Here is a 20032-nt window from a genome sequence, read left to right as displayed (position 1 = left end):
ACCCATTCTCGTTTTTGCGTTTATATTCCCAGTCTGTCAAGGTTAGCTGAAAGACATAGGACCAATTCGACAAAATAAATCAATAAAAACGACAATATTTATCAATTTTCAATCGTGTTGTGTTCTAAACCGAGCCTTTACTGGTTGTTTTTATAATCCAAATAACGAGACGAAATTATACCTTAACTTACATCTTTATATATGTAACGAGAGAGCATGATTTGACTCACAAATTAATACTCGTCCACCGAGGATCGAACCCTAGACAAACCGATTCGGCTAAAGAATTAATTCTTTAGCCAAGTCAATTGACTTGCTATTTAAATCTCACTACCTGCTACAACTCAGGTAGGCCGTTCTGTCACATTTCCCTCACCTTAACAGTCTTCGTACCACGACTCTAACACTAGCTCATTAGCTATCCAAACACCATGGTTTTTTCGTTGGGCACAAAATGTAACGGGAGAGCATAATTTGACTCACAAAACTATACTCCGCCACCGAGGATCGAACCCTCGACCGCTCGGTAAATATCACTACCTGCAATAAAGCAGGTAGGCCTGCTACATATATGTAATGATTATTTTCTAAAGCTTGTGCGTGTTAAGTAAAATCCACTATTCGTATAATGAAAGTAATATAGTCATATATTGTTTTCTGCATTTTTTTACCACCGCGGGTAGTTCGTAAGACCAAATTTAAGTTAAATTTGAAAGCCAAAGAACGTACCAACATACTTAATCTTTGTCTCTGTTTACACTTTTCCGAGCAGTAAAAGCAGATAGTCTATATCACTGGTAATAGTTTATCTAGGTTATTCCTAATGTTTTGTTTATTCTATGTTTTTTGGTTTGTTTTACACTTTCATGCTGTATTTTTATTTTATTTATTTTTTTTTTCGTGTGTTTGTTTTTGCTGGTATAATAAATCTCATACAAGGCAATACACAAATTTACAATTTATTACATCGTGACATAACTGAATATACAATGAATTGACTATTTCTGTAAAATCAAAAGTACAATTCAATATTGAAAAAAAATGTGAGGTGTTGACATCATAACATTCCTTTTGTGATTTTAAATATATCAAATGTAATTGGAACAATCAAAACTTTAACATCAACAATAAGAAAATCGACATTTGGACCAAAAACATAACCGTTAAAGTGTATACCTTTGAACCAAAGTTAGTAAACTTTAACTTTGGTCACTGACTTCTAATAAGCTACATTTATAGTAAAAAAACTAATGTGTATTATTATCTAGTCCTTCATAACTTCATTTTCTAAATTAATAGTTCACTATTTGCTAAGCTTAAACATCATTAAAGGAGAAAAAATGAATCACATAAGATGCTTTTTCTCCCCCTCTTAATATCTTGTAGATGTACAAAGTTACAAAAATATTCTCATGAGAGTTTTGGTCCAAACGTACATTTTCCTTGACCGAAATATAATGCCGTTAAACCAAAATATAAAACCGGGAAAATAGCAGAATCTGATAAATATCTTAATGAAAATGGATCGATGTTTGAACGACATGAGTTAGAAAGTCGAGAAATAAATTTCCTTTTAAGTAAAATACAAGTATGTTAAATATGTCTTACACATCGTTACCGTCACGTAAACTATTGTAGAATAGGAAGACTTCTGTAAACTCAAGCAATATATACAAAGCATAAGAAGAAATATGCTACATTAACAACATACATGTCTATGTACACTTAAAACGAAAAGTCTATAGAACACTACTAAATATGTTCGATAAGATTTAAGTAGTAGTCTTTGTAAGAATCATGCAAATTCTGTAATATGTTATACACCACAAAAAAGAATACACATTGTTTTATTTTTGTTATTAAGTGGTTACATAGGTCCATAATATGAAGTGTATAATTATTCATTCCAATATGTCTGCTCTTAGGAGAAAATCTACGTTGAAAACCCAACAGTTTTTATTGTATTTTAGTTTTAATTTTACAGAGTTATCTTCCTTTATTTGAAAATTTACAGTACATTCTTTATAATGTTTATCTCCTAACAACAAGGATTATATAAAAATCCCCATGTAAATTTCTGTTTACTACAACATTTTAAACAAAATATCAAAAATTAAAATATGTAAGCTTTCCTACCATGAATCACATTTGCATGATTCTAATCTGGATGGCTACTTAAGTATTTGCTGAACGTTCCCGTCTGGTTAAACTGTGACTTAATTACTTATATAATTACTAACTGTAAGCAAATTTTGAAATAACACGTCAAAAAAACACGTACACGTATTTTGCATAAACTCTCACGGTAGTCGGTAATTTACTAGTAAGTAAAAGTGCTATTTAAAAATGATACATTCGGATCCTGCCCGAATTTACGAATACCAGATCTACTGAAACTGTAGTACAAATAAATCTATATATCACAGCCATTCGTTTAAAAATTGGTTTACTCTAACATCAACTTCATAACTGTTCTGTTTCCAAGGCAATTTCTGACTTTCCAGATGTTCCATTCTCAGTTGGGGGATCAAATACCCATCGTTTTGGATTGACATTGTAGATATCATTATTTCTTTTCCTCGACCTGAAAGAAGAATGTAAATGTTATACGTAATTTTAGTGAGAAGAAAAGGCAGAAATCACGAAATAAAACACAACCGGGAAAATACAAAGACATCAGAAGAGCAGGGTAACGTTACAACTCTCAGATAAACTCAGATATGTTGTCATGTCATAATGGAAACTGGCACTCATTAGCAGTCGAACAGCAGGGTGACGTTACAACTCTGAGCTAAACTCAGATGTTGTCATGTCATAATGGAAACTGGCATTCATTAGCAGACGAACAGCAGGGTGACGTAATAACTCTGAGATAAACTCGGATGTTGTCATGTCATAATGGAAACAGGCATTCATTAGCAGTCGAACAGCAGGGTGACGTAACAACTCTGAGATAAACTCAGATGTTGTCATGTCATAATGGAAACTGGCACTCGTTACCAGTCGAACAGGTAAGGGTGACGATATACCGTAGAAAAAATTTGAAATATACGAGTTTCTAGGGAAGTGTAATCTCCATATTGTAAAGACTCTTTTCCATAATTATTATTTCAATTTTTAACCCGTTATGGATAGATATTTCTTTTCATTATGAAATTTTGTTAAACGCTGCTTGTTGTTTGATTTTGATTGCAGACACAGGATAATGAATCTGTTATTTTAATTGCAAGTGCAATTTATGTTTAGAAAATTGTTTTTTTTTTATGAAAAGTAGAGAAAACGGAAGCTGTCATTTACATTAATTTTACTATTTTTCTCCTTTTTTGGTTCCATTTGAAATCTCTTGGCTATAGATAACGCCTCAATCGGTACGGAAATGTTTTAATATGAAGAATTAGAGAAACAGTGAACAGACAACTGTATTATTTCTACAATCTCAAATTTTAATCATTGATATTTTCTCAGAATATGGCCTCGAGATTTTAAAACAATTATTAAAATACTACATGTGAATACCGGTCTCTAGAAGTTATTTTCTTAGGTAGAATTATTGAACTGTTTGTGTACTTTTCTTAAAACACAAACGTGAAATTCTGTGTAAGAGTTGCTTCACTTTGATGTAACGTTTTTCATTTTTGCAATTAAATGGAAGGTATATATGATAATAAAACTACTAACCTTCTTTTCCTTGTATAAAATATATATGATACAACTGCAGCGACTAAACATGCTCCTAAAACACCACCAACAATACCAGGCCAATACTGCATCGCTCCATCATCACTCTTATCTCCCACTGTAGTGTTTATGTCATTTGGTGATGTAGATGGTTGACTTGGTGGATTTGTCACACTGTTTCGTCTATCACTTTTATCCGTACTCGCTACATATGATGCAGTTGACTGTGTCAATTTTTCAGGCGTCACAGATGGCGTAGTAACCTTCATCTGTTTCACGGTTGTCTGCTTATTCCTTTCGGTTGTAACATGACCTTTCGTTGATTTTTCTGTTGTCGGTTGAACTTTTTCAGTAGATCTTTTATTGTCAATTTGCGTCGTTAAGTATTGATCTGTGCTAATTTCTACTAAATTTATTTCAGTTGTTAAACGTTCAGTGCTCAAGTTATTTTCATGCTCCGTTGTAGCGTCGTTTTCTGTCGTGATTTCATTTGTGGTATGCAATATTTGTGTTGTTTGGCTGTTTTCTGTTGTGATTTCCATTGGAGTGGTTATCGAATTTGTCAATTCTTCGCTTACTGTTTCCGTTGATTCTCCAGTATTTTCCGTAGTTATAGATAGTAGTTCAGTCGTTGTCGTTGTTGTTTGAGCGGTTACTGTGGTACAGTTCTGAAATTGTTTGAAGTCGCCAATTCCTATCTTGGTACATCCTGTAGACAGTGTAGTTGGTTTGAGCACAATACCCGAAGTAGAGTTCTTGTTATTTGGATCGGGATCTTTTATACACAGATTTTTATTCTTTAAATGAAGCAAACATGTTCTATCATAACAAACACTATCGTTTATTGGTCTTTTTCCACACTCGTACCGCAAAATTACCTTTAAACTAAAAATGTATTTCATATTATTATGAACTTCTCTTTCGGCTTACATAAAGCACAATTTTATATACCACACAACATTTGTCATTTCGTATGTACTACGATTATTGAACAGTTATGATTATACTATAAGTTTTACTTCATTCATAATTCTTTGGGTCTTTCATTTGTCGCAATTTTTTTTTCTGATTGATTATGTTTTGTTGTTTGTCTAACCATTTTGTTGCTTTACAAGCAAATTCATTTTTTTTCTACCTCTGCATTTTAGTATTACTGTGAGAATAGCGAAATTTTGTTTTTGGTTAAAACAATATTTTAAGTGATTTTAAAAACTATTCCTGAATATTTACTAATAGGAAAGCTCTTATCGCAGTACTCAGTGGTGGGTCCAGGGTGGTGCAGGGAATTGGCATCCTCCTTTTTATTGAGAAAATGTTTTTCATGTGTAAAATTGACAATGGCAAGTAATGTACTAGCAACCCCGCTATTTCTGAGGAGCCCCGCCTGGCACCCCTCCCTTTAAAGGGTCTGGATCCGCCCCTGACTTCGTTCAAAACAACAAGTTAACTAATTAAAAATCTTACATTTTAAAAAATATAAAGTTTTGTGGTATTCTCATGATTCATGGTGTCTAACATGTAAATGATGGTACAGAATTTCAAGTAGTATTTTTTCTTTCAATTATTCAAGTATCAAATTGGCTTATAAAACACTGCTTTAAATAGCAGTCTTTGTAAAAATCAAATAGGAGGTGATTCATGCATGTCAAAAACACACCAAGTCAAGGTCAGTCAGATACCACAAGTGAAAGTTCTAAAAAATACAGATCTGCAGACAGAAAAGACTACATCGTTTTGTAAAAATATAGCATATAGAAAAAGCACTGTTTGTTTGGTGTTTTTTTTCTCTACACCATTAATAATCACCTTTACCACAGTCAGATGTTGGCCATGTCATCGTTCTGTTACAATGGATTTCATTTCTTTTGTTGTCTGATCCTTTCATGGTTACTTAAAGGTGTGTTTGAAAACTTTTTGAGAGTATTTACAATTTTGTCTGGTGCGTTTGTTTCGTTTTTCCATATCCATTCGTCTTTACATAATTTATCATAGGAAGTGTCTGAATTTTATATGGATATGTACTTTAAAATATTCTGAAATATTTGACATCTGTTTTTGACATATGTTTTTGTTTCAACTGTCAATTCTAACTTGTTTAAGTGTTATATAGACATTAAATCGGAGTTTTACTTACAATGAAGATGATCTCTGTTTCGTTCCAGTTACATTTTTAGAAGTGTATAGCCAATCAGGTTTATCACTTTGAAAACTCAGGGTAAAGTTGTCTACTAAAGTACTATTGTTTGTGTCCACATTGAAAACATTGATAACTATATCAACCTTTCCCTGTCAACAAATTGATACAATAATAAATAAAGTGTTCAACATAAAAAAAATAGCAAGATATAAATGAAACATTGAATCTATCAACTTTTAGATCCACGGAAATGTTCTCACGTGTTGGTTTAAAGAGCGGAAGGAGGATGATGCAGTTAACTGTTTTTTTTTTTTTAATTCTATTCCTGACCAATTTTTTCAATTTATTGAAGTGATATAGCAAATATGATTTCTATTGATCGCTAGCCACATTTCTTTTTAATATTTTCATATTCGAACGTTATGCTTAAAAAAAAAACAAATGCAACCAGAAAGTTAATCTTCAAATCTTGACTTTTTCATCTTCAAACATTCAATCATTTCTTTATTAATATAAAATTTGTTATTTTCAAAACCGGTTTCTTATATCTTTCTAACTTTCAAGAACAAGAACAAAAAAGACTCCTATTTAAGAAACATTATTTCATTTATTTGGTAACTGACCTTACAGGCGCCATCCTTACATAGAGATACCCATTCATTGTTTCTCTCTGTACATTATAGTATGTTATTGGACGTAGCATATTCAAAACCTATTACACCCAGTCGAAACATTCTACGACTGTTTTAAACAATGTAAACGAATATTACCGTCCATTTCTGGAATTTGAAGTTCATTGGTCCTGCATCCTTTTTAATGGAGAAGTTTTCACTGCTTATCGTGGTCCCTATGTTTGGAAAATACTGTTCGGTACTGCAAAAAAAAATCTATTGAGTTTTGTGTGATCGACGAAAATAAATTAACATTCTGCATTTCGAAGCTTTCAGCACCTGCGTATGGAGTGTTCACATCACAACTCGTACGTTATGCCAGAGCCTGCCGAAACTACGCAGACTCTTTGTGTCGCGCTAGACTTCTAACAAATAGGCTTCCGGAAGGTTATGTTGCTACAAGATTGAAGTCATCACTACAGAAGTTTTATGAGCAACTCGGCGGGTGTTTCTAGAAAAGCAGAGGACGCTTACCCTACCGGTGCACCTGGTCCATGCTCCCAGTTTTTAGTCCGAGTTGCTCATTTGCTTTTGTTACTTTGTATGTATGATTTTAGTTACTGCATGTTATTTGTTGTGTATGTCTGTTTCCATGTCTGGCCTTTGTCCCTGGATCGCATTCTTTTGATTACCCTATAACCTTGGCTCCCTTGATTACTCTTTAACCAAGAGTCATTTACTTTAATTTTAGAAAGTTGTGCAACCCTTTAATTAGTATACAATATGTCTTTTATTACATCCACTTTTTTCTGAATTCTTGTTTCAGGAAAAATGATATGGGTAAGAATTGACATAATGTTAACAGTACCTGTTAAAACTAGGAACAGAAACTCTGAATGACAGGTCACATTCACCACATGGATCTGTTGAGTTTCCACCACTACAACACTTTCCGTTATAATCCGTGTTTGATGGATTGGAATAACCAAGAATTCCTACCAACAGTTGACCATCTGAATTCACTATGTTAACCTTAAAGAGAGAGGCATAACATTTTGTGTTTGTTTATGTTTATATCGTATTTGGTAAAGAACACTTTCCATACAAACAATTATTCCAAAGCGCAACCAAATCATTCTGAAATTCTTTCTTGTGATTTCTATAAACTGCGATCGCGAGAGTACTGTAAAGACTCGACTACAATTCCGATGCTGCTTGAAAATGGTTTGTGGGCATTGTACATTATAGAAGCTGATTTCCAGGACGTTTGCTTTAAAATCGAAAATGCAATGATAACTATGAGGGGCCTGATGGTGGGGGGTCTCTTCACGATTCACAGAAAATAAATTTCCATGATCACGGATCACGAAAATATAAAAAGAGTATCCCCAATCAATCTCGATAATAGAGATTCAGAACCTGGTTGTTTGTGTTGTAGATTGGTTCAATTAAGCTACAATCAAATACATTACTGGCTCATTACTTGTTTACGTGTTGAATTCTCCCAGGTTCTAAATTAAATTGCGCCACTTCAACTTTTTAAGCCAAGAAAGACAACTCAATGGAACTCTTTATTTCCGTAATGAAAAAAAACACGAGAACGAAATATATGTCTCAATCACGAAGAACGAACATAAAACTCCAATCCCCGTGCAGGTCCGGGTGTCAAAAGAATAGGCCTGCAGCAGCGCTAAGCTTGTCGTATAAGGCGACTAAATAGTGCTCAGAAACCTAGCCGGGGGCTAGGCGCTCTGCCTACAGAGCAACTGGGATGTGTGCCCCAGGTGGTGGAATGGGGTACCCCTGGCGTGTTACATGCTGGGGTTGTCAGGCTATAATACGGAAAACCTGACCGCAAACCATAGTGGTGCACCGTGTTGGGAAAGATGCTACGTTCCTCGCACGTTAAAGAACCCTGCTGTGGTATTCGATAGGAGTAGGAACCTTTGCGCTCCGGCACAGGAGGCTGTATTGCCCGACCTTACCCATCCCCCCCTTTTTCCAGTGGCAATCAAAATTGGTCGACCCTATTTTCCTTGTGTCCCATCCTTTTTTTTTTCATTTCATGTTCATTTTATCATCCATTTCATGTTCATCGTCTGAATATAGCTGAAATATTGCTGCTCGGACGTTAAACCCCAACAAACAAACAAACAAATAAAACTCCAATGAAAACTATTCACGAATAATGCTTTCATCACGAATTACGAAAAAGAAATCTGTAGAAAAACGGATCACGATAGCGAAAATGCGCCGATCACGAAGAACGAAAATAACCCATCAGGTTCCTCAACTATTTTGCATTATTTTTTCCGACATGCAGACAACGCTCATCCTATCCGTGCATTTGGTCCATGCCCCACTATTTTGTTATTTATGTGTTTCTTTTTTCTAAACAAAATTTTACTGAGTGCATAATGGTGATACAAGGTTGAAAGAGCTCGAATTCCTTTCGGAACATTTTTTATGATATACAAATGTTAAATTAAATATCACTATAAAAGGTATGTACCTAGGACCGAGTTGTAATCACACAAATATTTTATTTCAAAAAGTTTTGAAATCTAATTCTATGTGCAGGGGCAGATTCAGGATTTTAGATCGGGGGGGGGGGACCGCATAGTTAAATCTTCCGGCCGAGCGGAGCGAGGCGAAATTTTTTTTGAGGTTAAATTTTTGAAATATTTTTCTGAGTGGATGCAATGTAGATATCTTTTGTGATAAAATTAGCGAGAAATTAAAGTTTCAACCTAAAACCACCTAAATCTACCCCCTGACAACCCATGGTTTGCAAAATTTAGTGGCGCGCACACCCGCCACGCCCCCGCCTGAATCCGCCCTGATGTGAAAGTCCATGAAACTACCCAATAACACACGTTTTAAGCACCAGTTCACATCAAATTCACTTCCTGTGGTAGAGGGGAATCATTGTGTAGGAAAACCCACAGAAGAAGTAATGTTTTTGTCTTCATATGTTATATTTTCATGTGATAGTAGTCCTTTCTGTATTTAGGTCTGTATATTTTTTAGAATACCACACAATAACCTCCCACTAAAATCAACCAAATCAAAAAAATAAAGAACGATAACTCTTGAAAAGTAAAAATTTTCATACACAATCTATATTTTTTTATCTGAAAAGCGCAACTTTCAAACGACAAATGAAGACTGGTTTTGTGGTCTGCAACTAGTTCGGAATAAGAAATAAATGTAAAATTGGTGGGTTTTTGACATGCATGAATCACCTCATGTCTCATTTTTTAAATACAAAAACTGCTACTTAAATGGACAGCGACCAAGATTGAAAGGACACAACTTTAGCATTTACACTGAGAAAAAATGCTATCGAAAGGTAGTCTACTCCATGCATATGAATCCTTAAAAAGCATCATTTGGTCCAGATATTTATTTTCCCTTAAAAAATATTTTCTGTTTTCTTGTTACAATTAAATGGAAAAAATAATAATCTGGATAAAAATTCAGGCCCGCATGAAAATCACATTTCTTTCCCTCCTGGAAATCAGTCCGTGCCTGATTCTGAGTTTGAATTTTTGAAGAATCGTCTGTACTCTATGGCTTCATAAAATGTTTGTTATTCATGAATCTTACACGGTGATAAGTATGTTGTGGAAGGCGAAAATTTTCTTTGATTGACAATAATTTATCAATAAAAGTGACATTGTTTTTCCTTCGTGTTCGAATGTTATCACTGCTACTATGGATAAAAGAAAGAGTATTTGAACATTATTTATAAATATCAGTTGTAAGCAGCAGTTAATCCTGAATATGGAATCAAGGAAATAAATGAAAATTACAGAGAAAAAAGTTGTCATGAAACGAGAACAATATGACTATTCAATGTAAAAGCTAAAGCATTTATTATAACGCTAACTTCTGCGTCCTCAAAATGGCAGATAGGATGGCGCTCACAGGAGACGAGCTGTTCCCCCCTCTGAAGAAAAGAATGATATTAACATTTTGTTCCTGAACGTATGTGGACTGAAGTCGAAACTCAATTGTCCAGAGTTTATCGAACTAGTTAAGTCTCATGATGTAAACATTTTTGTAGAGTCAAAAACAGACGAACTTGATGTATTAAATTTGCCAAATGGCTATTTATGTAATTCAAAAATAAGAACAAATTGTAAAAGAAAATCAGGTGGAATTGTGGTGATTTATCGAGAATATCTCAAACATTTTTTGAAATTCATTAAGACTAGTTCTAATTTTGTTCAATGGGTAATTTTTTCATCTGATATTATGAAGTTAGAGAAAGATCTTCTTCTTGGTTGTATATATTTACCACCGGAAAATTCCAAATATGCATCTAGTGAAGCATTTAATGAAATTGAGGATGAGATGCTTGACATCTTAAGCAAAAATAGTTGCTGTGTTTGTACGGTTGGTGATTTTAATGCAAAAACTAGACATTTGAATGAAGTAGTAATTCCTGATGATTCTCTCTTTGATATTTTGGATGTCATAGGAGATGATGATGATTTTAGATCATATATCTATGATTTTGAAGAATTGAAAAAAATTATATTTTCCTCTTTCGAGATTCTCAGAAGATATTTCACCTGCTAATAATTATGGTTACAAGCTAATTGATTTTTGTAAGAGAAACAACCTCTATATTGGTAATGGTAGATTAATAGGTAATGACTATATGATTGGTCAAAAAACATGTAAAAATGTGTCTTTAATTGATTATATTTTATTGTCCTCAAGTGCTATTCCAATTGTAAAAATGTTTAATGTATTAGAGTTCAACCCCCTTTTCTCTGATGTACACAATGCTTTACAATTTACTTTCCACGCAACAATGAATAATTTTACTACACATTCCAACGATACACACCACGAACAAGCTACACGAATTCCTAGGTGGAACACAAACAAAGAAAACCGGTTTGTTGAAGTAGTGGAAGATGACATTGAGACAATCAACGAAATCAATAAAAAATTAAATGACCTGAATGACGCTGGTCAAGATGGAAAAAACATAGTCAATGATATTGTTAACTCCATTGGTGGCCTGTTCAAAAAGGCAGCGACTCATGCATTTAGCAAGAAACACAACCACAAAAAATATGCACCACACAAAACATTTCAGGTTTGTTTCAATGGAGAATGTCATGAATCACGTCAAAAATTTCACAAGGCTCGCAATCGCTACAGCTTCATCAAAAACCTACACAACAGAAATGAGCTTAAAAAAGCGAGCAAGGAATACAAGCAAAACATGAATAAAGCATACAATAACTACAAACATAAAATGGAGGCTGAACTTAGAAAAACCTCCAAAACAAATCCTAAAGGTCTGTGGAAAATATTGAATAAATTAAAGCATAACAAAACATCAGACGAGGCTAATATTTCAGTTGATACTTTGTACAATTATTTTAAATCGTTAAATGAAAATCCAAATGATGATGATGAGTTTGACATTGATCAAATGATCGATCCAAGTATTGTAAATATGTTAGATTTTGATATAACTAATGACGAGATTTTTTCTGCTGTAAAAAGTTTGAAAAATTCTAAAGCAGCTGCTGAAGATGGCATTGTTAATGAATACATTAAGAGTACGTTAAATTTGATGTTACCGACTTACAATAAGCTTTTTAACTATGTATTTGATAGTGGCACAATTCCTGATGCCTGGCTCACAGGAATTATTAAACCTGTCTATAAAAACAAGGGTGATAAGAATGACCTAGATAATTATAGAGCAATTTGTTTAACGTCAAACCTTGGTAAAGTTTTTACCTCTATTATGAACACTAGACTTAATACATTTGCTGATGAGTTAGAACTTATATCTCAAGCACAAGGTGGATTTCGAAAGGGATTCTCTGTTCAAGACAACACTTTTGTTTTACACTCTCTTATATCTTTGTATCTTTCTTCTGGCAGAAAACTTTTTTGTGCCTTCATAGATTTCAAGAAGGCTTTTGATACAGTTTGGAGGGTAGGGTTATATCAAAAACTATTAAAATCGGGTATAGATGGGAAGATGTTCAGATTGATATATAATATGTACTCAGATATTAAGTCATGTGTTCACTATGGAGAATCAAAAACTGATTATTTTACATGTGAAATTGGTGTATGGCAAGGGGAGAAATTATCTCCCTTTCTTTTTTCCGTTTATCTCAACGACTTAGAAAGTTATCTAGATGAAAATTCTTGTTCCAATTTACAATTCCTAGATTCTGTATTTTTTGATAGACTTGGTGAATATTTGAAACTTTTCATTTTACTTTATGCAGACGATACAGTTATTTTTGCTGATACGGAAGAAGAATTACAAAACTCACTTCGAGTGTTTGAATCCTATTGTACTTCCTGGAAACTTGAGGTTAATACTAATAAAACTAAAATTGTAATTTTTTGTAATAGAAGATGTCAATGTAATTTTCATTTTACCTTATTTAATGATAATGTAGAAAAGTGTGATTCGTACACTTATCTTGGGCTATTATTCAATTTTAATGGTCGTTTTTGTAAAGCCCGGGATAAAATTATTAATCAAGCTTAAAAGGCGATGTATGCTTTATACCATAAAATACGCAACTTGCACATTCCAATAGTCCTTCAACTTAGATTATTTGATGCTCTAGTTACCCCTATTCTTACTTATTCTTCGGAAGTATGGGGCTTCGAAAATCTTTCAAGCATTGAGAAAATCCATTTGCAATTTTGCAAAAAGATACTTGGCGTGGGTCTTCAACGCCAAATATTATGATATATGGAGAACTTGGAAGATACCCTCTAGAAACTAATATCAAGGTGCGTATGGTTTGTTTTTGGTATAAGCTTATGATCAATAAAAATAAGCTTTCTGGAAAATTATGTGACCTATTATATAGTTTATACGCAAACGGTAATCGTTCTTTGAAATGGATTAGCTTTGTAAAATCTATTTTTGACAATATTGGCATGAGTGAGATATGGGATAATGTAAACTTTTATACATTGAATGCTTTAAAAGATATTGTAAAACAGCGTCTTCAAGACCAGTTTATTCAGAAGTGGTTCTCTGATACTGATAATTCCTCGAGAGGGAAATATTATTCCAATTTCAAGACTGAATTTTGTTTTGAGCCATACCTTATACGTCTTAAAGAAGCAAGTAAATTATATATATGTAAGGCAAGAACTTGTAATTTAAAAATCCCTATTGAGACAGGGAGATGGAATAGAATTCCAGAAAATGAACGAATATGTACACTCTGTGGCTCTGATATTGGAAATGAACTCCATTACATTGCTCATTGCCCAAACAACTCAGTCACTGAAATACGAAATGAGTATATACCCCCCTATTACAGAACGAATCCTACCCCACATAAGTTCTACGGTATGTTGAAGTATTGTAACATTAAAGTTTTGACTCACCTTTCTATCTTTTTGCGAAAGGTTGAAAAGATATTGTCCACATCCAGGTAATTTTCATGAATACACTGTTTGTTCCAAAACACTGACAAAATGTTACACAAATAAATTTTCGAGAATATTATCCTTTTTTATGTAAACCCATATATATATATATATACAATGCACATCATAATATTAAATTTCATGAATTCCGTTAATTTCACTGTTATACACTTCTTTCTGTGGTACGTACACATGTACCTGTATAACGTACGGTAATAAAGCTCATTAATTAATTCATCCATAAAAGGTGTGGTACCGCCCATCATACCCCTCTAGGTCACATGACTGATGGATAAGTAATTGATAAATTAAAAAGTAGTTTAATTTTTTTTTTTTACTTTTTTTATTTTTTGTGATCGGCGTGTTGTACTCATTTCGCTTCCTTGACTAAAATACTATAGGACTTCTAATCTGATATATATCATACTAATCAATCATGTACTTTATTGTATTGTAAATTTGTGTGAATTCATTATTTCATTTTCGCTCCTGTAGCGCTTATCAAGCGCCTGAGTGTTTTCTTGAATAAAGTTTCTGTTTCTGTTTCTGAAAAGAATGACACTAGTGACTTCCCTTTGATCTTTAAATGGATATCAAGTAATCAATGGCAATTAGCCACCTTATAACTTTAAGATCAATGAATTTGGCAGATAAAATGGTCATGTTTTTCTATCAAATAAAATGATTTTAGCAGTGTTTCTCTCATCCCGGACATTTGATTTTTAATCTCTATTTTTCTTGGAGAAAGGGTAACTTCACTTTTAAAATATTCCTTTAAATAGCAAGATAACTTAAAAGTTAAAAGGTTTTTTTGGCATATAGACGCAAATTTACTCGGAAATTCGCCGTACTTCCGAAAACGTCAAACTATCAACTAACATTCCTTGTAAGACAGTCGACTTTATTTACGTATCTTAACCGACATTAATCTTTATATTTATGAAGTTTTGAGTAACTGAAAAAGTTCTTTATCCAAAAATAAATAGTACTTAATCGGGCGACATACTTACAAAGCATTTCATATTGGGCGTATTGTTCTGTTGATAAACAGTTCTGGCATTTTGATTCAGATTTAATTTGAAAATTCTAATCTCTGTGCTAAATACACCGAAATTATTGAGCGGATGCCACGAGTCGTGTTCAAACATTTCTGTAGCTTTGTATTTTTTTTCAATTATTCACCAATTAAATGTAACTAACTAGTAACAAAGTTTGGTTGTTAGTGACCTAAGAAAGTGTCCCGTAAAGTGTCATCATTCTTTGTTTTTTCTCAAGAAAGCATAAGGGTGCACATACAGTTACATTAAGGCGCACTGTTTCGCACACCAAGTTACCCTCGTCAAATTTTGTAAAATTTAAAATTAAAAGTTGAAATTTGGTGGATATATTGTTTAAATGTAGTTAAGCATTTATGTAATATATGTAATGGTAAACAGGTGTAATATAAATGAAGAATGGTAGCCGGAACATTTCTGTGTATGTACACGCAAAAGACGCAACAAAGAAAGCCGAGACAAAATCAACAATCTACCAGTAGTAACCGACTGAAAATACACAGGAAAAATAAAACAGCGTAAGAACTCTAACGACGGGCTCCTGAAGCTCAAAAAGTTTACCTGTCCATTCTAGGTTTAAATATTGCGAAAATTTGACAATTTATACATAAAGTTAAATAGTTAACTACTAGTAAGAGGAAATCAAATTAAAATTTAAAGAAGGCGTATGTTTTATGGTGATTTTTTGTTACCTTAATCTAATTTCTCAATTTCGAATATTTGTGCAATATTTACAAGCTTAGTTAAAAATGGACTATTTCGCCCTTTGACACGAGCCGCGGAACTGCATTATTGTTGCTAGATCATTATTTAAAGAATTAACTAGATTACACTAAATTGTAACATGGCGGGAGCCGCTGGGGAGCAGAACATGCTTACATTTCCGAAGCACCTGATGTCACTCCCGTTCTTTATTTTTTGTTTTTTTGTTGTTTTTTTTTTTTTGGAGTACATATAGCTAGTGTTTTAGTTGTTGTGTGTGAAGTCTTGTTTCCCTTACCGTCAGTATTTTTTATTCGGTTCGCTACATTTTGTATGAAGATCGTCTTTGTTTAATGTTTTCACATTGAGGTCGTGTTTTTTTTCCCTGATTTTGACGTATTTGAATCATCTCGCTGCTGACGCTTCAATGTTTTAAGCCAAGTAGGATAAATTTATCAATTTAAAGTGACTATCTGATATGACTTCACACAACAAATAAATTCAATAATTCAAAATTTGATTTGCCAATAATTATTACAACTTCCAGGGTTCCCCAAACAACAAAAATGGTCAAATTTGACTTCTGCCACAATAGTTCCAATAAAAAGTCATCGCACAACTTCGAAGCATCAAGACTTTCGAAGAGCTAGTTTTTCCAGGCGAAGTAAGAGATACCTGCTATAGAACGGTTGGGTTAGCGTTCTCTGTTTTTTTTTATATATGCATTTCGTATTGCTCATGTAACTACCGGCGACATGCAGCAGCAGTATAACAATAGGGATAAATATGTCATATGGTGAAAATGGACATACCAAGGTAGCGACGGTGGCAGAAGAACTTATGAAATGATTACTTTAATCTTAAATAGCTACATCACCTTGTTCGAAAAGTTTATTTTTGTGAAAAGTTCAGCACGGTACAAAACTCAACCACATATATTTACCCTAGTGTCATACAGACAAAAACCAAATGCTTCTTGTTTCTTTCGGATGTCAATGGATGTAAGAACAAAAATAAAAGTATAAGTAAAACAATCATGAAGAAAAAAAACATATGAGAATTTGAGACTATCCCTACACGCTCTATTTGTATACAACTGAGCCAAAATATATCGTAAAATGCAAGAAAAGAAAGTGAATGAAATATTGTTGTACGGGTTGTTGTGGTGTCCTCTAGACAATCTGACGGCATACTAAGTTCCATAATTAGTCCGGCGTGCTTTTGTACCTTACTGAATGGACGTGTTTTGTCGGTTTGTTTCCTTGAAGATTTAAAACAAAACAAACATAATCGAGTTTCAATTAAAAGTGTTATATTTGTGATAAGAAGGAGATCAATGAGTTTGTATATTTACTCTTCAAAAACTCAATTTAGATTGGTATCAGATTGAAAAAAGGAGGAAGTGTTTACCAGGAATACAATCAGACAGGCTTACACTTTGGAAAGACGTCGGACCCGTATAATTTATGGATAATTCGGGTTTCGAGAAACCAATCTAGGTTAGAAAATGTGAACACATTGATTGTAAAACCATCTGATTTTTTCTTAATTCAGTGGAATTGTTTGTACTTTAACTTGCTGTTTGTCGATTCGTACCGCGAACTACGCTTGTAATAGGTATCAAATGTTTATGGCAATATGTTTGTCATCTTGCTTATAGTTAAAAAGTTATATGCTCTCAAGTCATATTGACGTTGGTTACATTTATGACACTGGTGTTTATAAAATTATGAAAAATTATCTTTTCATATGTCAAATACAAATACCACTGCCTAGAAAGACTGCTATTTGATTTTATATCGCATTTATATATTTTTCTCACGGCTGATGGTCTTAAAAAACTGAAGAAATGTACTTACCAGATTTATGCAAAAGAATATAATTCTCACAAGAATTTTAGTAACCATATTTCTTAATAACCAGATCCAAGTTTAACGAAGTTGAAACAACGAATCTAATACACAAATATTTATACAACAAAGAATAGATTAGAGAAAATTTGATTCACTAACCCAGAGTAAGCAGAAAGTGATCTCCAGAGGAACGCTGGTATTTGTTTGTCCCCATCATCTGGTTATCTCGAGTGATATTGTTCTGGGGCTTGAGAAACATTCTGAATCAACACTGACCTTTGATATTATACCAGATCTATGTTAATTAAAAGTGTAAATTGTTTAAAACAACATTATCAAAATGACTTTGGTTTCCCATACTGAAAAGGTTAAGATGTGAATCAACGTAAGGTTTCCTTTGTTTCTAGTTTTTGGGAGTTTTAGTTTATTTACTATGTTTAGGTACGTATATAAGTCGAAAAGAGTAACAGTTTTGGTCAGAAATGTCACATGCGTTCAGTTTGTAATCATGCATTAGTTTCAACCAAAACTAAACTCTCGAAATCTGCACAAGATATGGTCTTACGTGGTACTATATGTAAAGTAAAAATAAATTAAAAGTACTATATATACAGAAATCTTCTCTATTTTCATTCCGTATTTTTTTTAAATTGAGGAACAAAACAAATTCAAGCATGAAAATTTATACATGTTTTAATTTATTTTTAATTTATTGAAAGATTTAATCAATTCGGTCTCAAATTTGAGTGTAAGAAGATATGCTAGTTAGATTGATAGTTGTGGTTTAACGTCCGAGCGGCGATATTTCAGCTATATTCAGACGATGTAAGAAGAACGAGCCTGAATCGTTCACCTGGCTTGATAAGCTACATTTTATATTTTGTTAAAGCCACCATGTTTTTTTTTCACATATATAAATTCTGTCAAGTATTTTCTGAGAGAATGGTTTAATGTAATGGCTTAAAAAAAATTAAAGGGCCATTACTCAAGCTTTTCGCGAAAACAAAATTGAACACGTATAGATCTCATCATACTGAACACATTAACCCCTTTCAGAATTTGGTTTAACCTAAAGGTTATATGCGAATAAAAATATTCGCAGAGCGCAGCAAGATACAGCCGTAGCCAGTTTAACTCTGTTCACTTGAGGCAAATGTAGACATAATATTAGTATTTGACACACTTGTTATTGGGACTTACAGTTCATTATGGACACGACAACTCATTTTGATACAGTATTGCACATTATTTTGAAATTCAATTTAAGTACACAGGTCTGCTTCAGGGTGCTTTCATGGATCACTCTGTACCTCATTATCTCAAAAATAGTAAATAGTAGAGTAAATTTGCTAAGCATACTTCTCAAATATCATGTAAAGACAGGGGGGCCTAAATAAGGAATAAAAAAAATTCAGATTTGTACCAGAAATAAAAAAAAATGTTTAGGGTGTAGCTCCACTTTGGCCCCCCACCTTAGACTGACAACTCTAAATGTTGTTTAAACTCTGTCAAATGTTCTTAGAACAGAATTTCATAAGAAACAAACTGAAATCAAGGACTGAAGTCTTCAAAGTTTTTAATCGTCAAATGTTCTCTGCCATAGATTTTGGCTTACTTTCAACGTCTGAAATGACACGAATGCGATATGCTGTAAAATCGGACAAAGACATATAATTAAATTACAGGTCTATGAATAGGGTGAGTTCCGCTAGAATCTTGGCTCCCTTGATATGATAACAATTTCGTAAGCGTGATGACTCGAATGTTTTCAATCAAAACAACTGGTTGCCAAGAACCAGATTAAACAACTGGCAATGGCTGTATGTAGATATCGGAGCCCTGATAATGTATATGACCTTGACATTCAATTGTAACGAGCCACTGTGTAGGAATCGGAAACTGGGTGATATTATATAAATTCAATGCTAACCGATCATTTCAACTTTTAATGTAAACTTCCCGTTCAATTCAAGCAAAATACACACACAGACACGTGTATGATATTTTTTTTAAAAGAGGTACATTTTAGCGATCTTTGGGTCGGTTATTTTTATTATATTGACCAGGGAACCAGATTAGGAACCATATTAAACAACTGGCAATGATTATTTATAGATATCAGGGCCTTGCTAATATATATGACCTATATAGTCTTGTAACGAGTCCCTGTTCCTGAATCGGAAACTGGGTAATGTTCAATGCTAACCAACCATTTCGTAAACATCCTGTTCTCAATCAAGCAAGAAAAACACGTAGAACACACGTGTATGCTATTATTTAAGAGGTACATTTTTATCTCGTATGAAGCTAGAACTATATGGCGCTATGGCGGTAAATACGGCATGGATCTGCTGCATAACGTGGAGTAGTAATATATAATTATGCAAATCGTATGCTAATATAAAGTACTAAAATTACGAGTACAAGAAGTCGCTGACAATATTAGCGATTTAACAAAGAATTGTCAAAATTGAATGGAAAGTAAACCTACATCAATTTGAAATCAACACCGATTTCGCCCCTTGATTGCAGAACGCTAGGGACCAGAGA

The 20032-nt window shown here is 33.4% G+C and overlaps 1 protein-coding gene across 1 annotated transcript; it reads right to left on the bottom strand.

Moving 5' to 3' along the window:
* Nucleotides 1-819: 819 nt before the first annotated feature.
* On the bottom strand, nucleotides 820-17579 carry LOC148621006 (uncharacterized). Its single transcript, XM_088574988.1, has 6 exons — nucleotides 17489-17579; nucleotides 7295-7458; nucleotides 6586-6688; nucleotides 5813-5964; nucleotides 3679-4563; nucleotides 820-2584 (listed from the first exon to the last, which is right to left on the bottom strand). The coding sequence occupies exons 1-6, from the start codon at nucleotides 17534-17536 to the stop codon at nucleotides 2464-2466; spliced, it is 1473 nt and encodes a 490-aa protein (XP_088431114.1). The 5' UTR covers nucleotides 17537-17579; the 3' UTR covers nucleotides 820-2463.
* Between the last annotated feature and the right edge of the window lie 2453 nt (nucleotides 17580-20032).

The sequence above is a fragment of the Perna viridis genome, chromosome 3 (genome assembly GCF_037379345.1).
Source record: "Perna viridis isolate PV_CMFRI_1.1 ecotype Kerala chromosome 3, ASM3737934v1, whole genome shotgun sequence".
Classification (NCBI taxonomy): Eukaryota; Metazoa; Mollusca; class Bivalvia; order Mytilida; family Mytilidae; genus Perna; species Perna viridis.
This window is presented reverse-complemented; position numbering and strand designations above follow the sequence as displayed.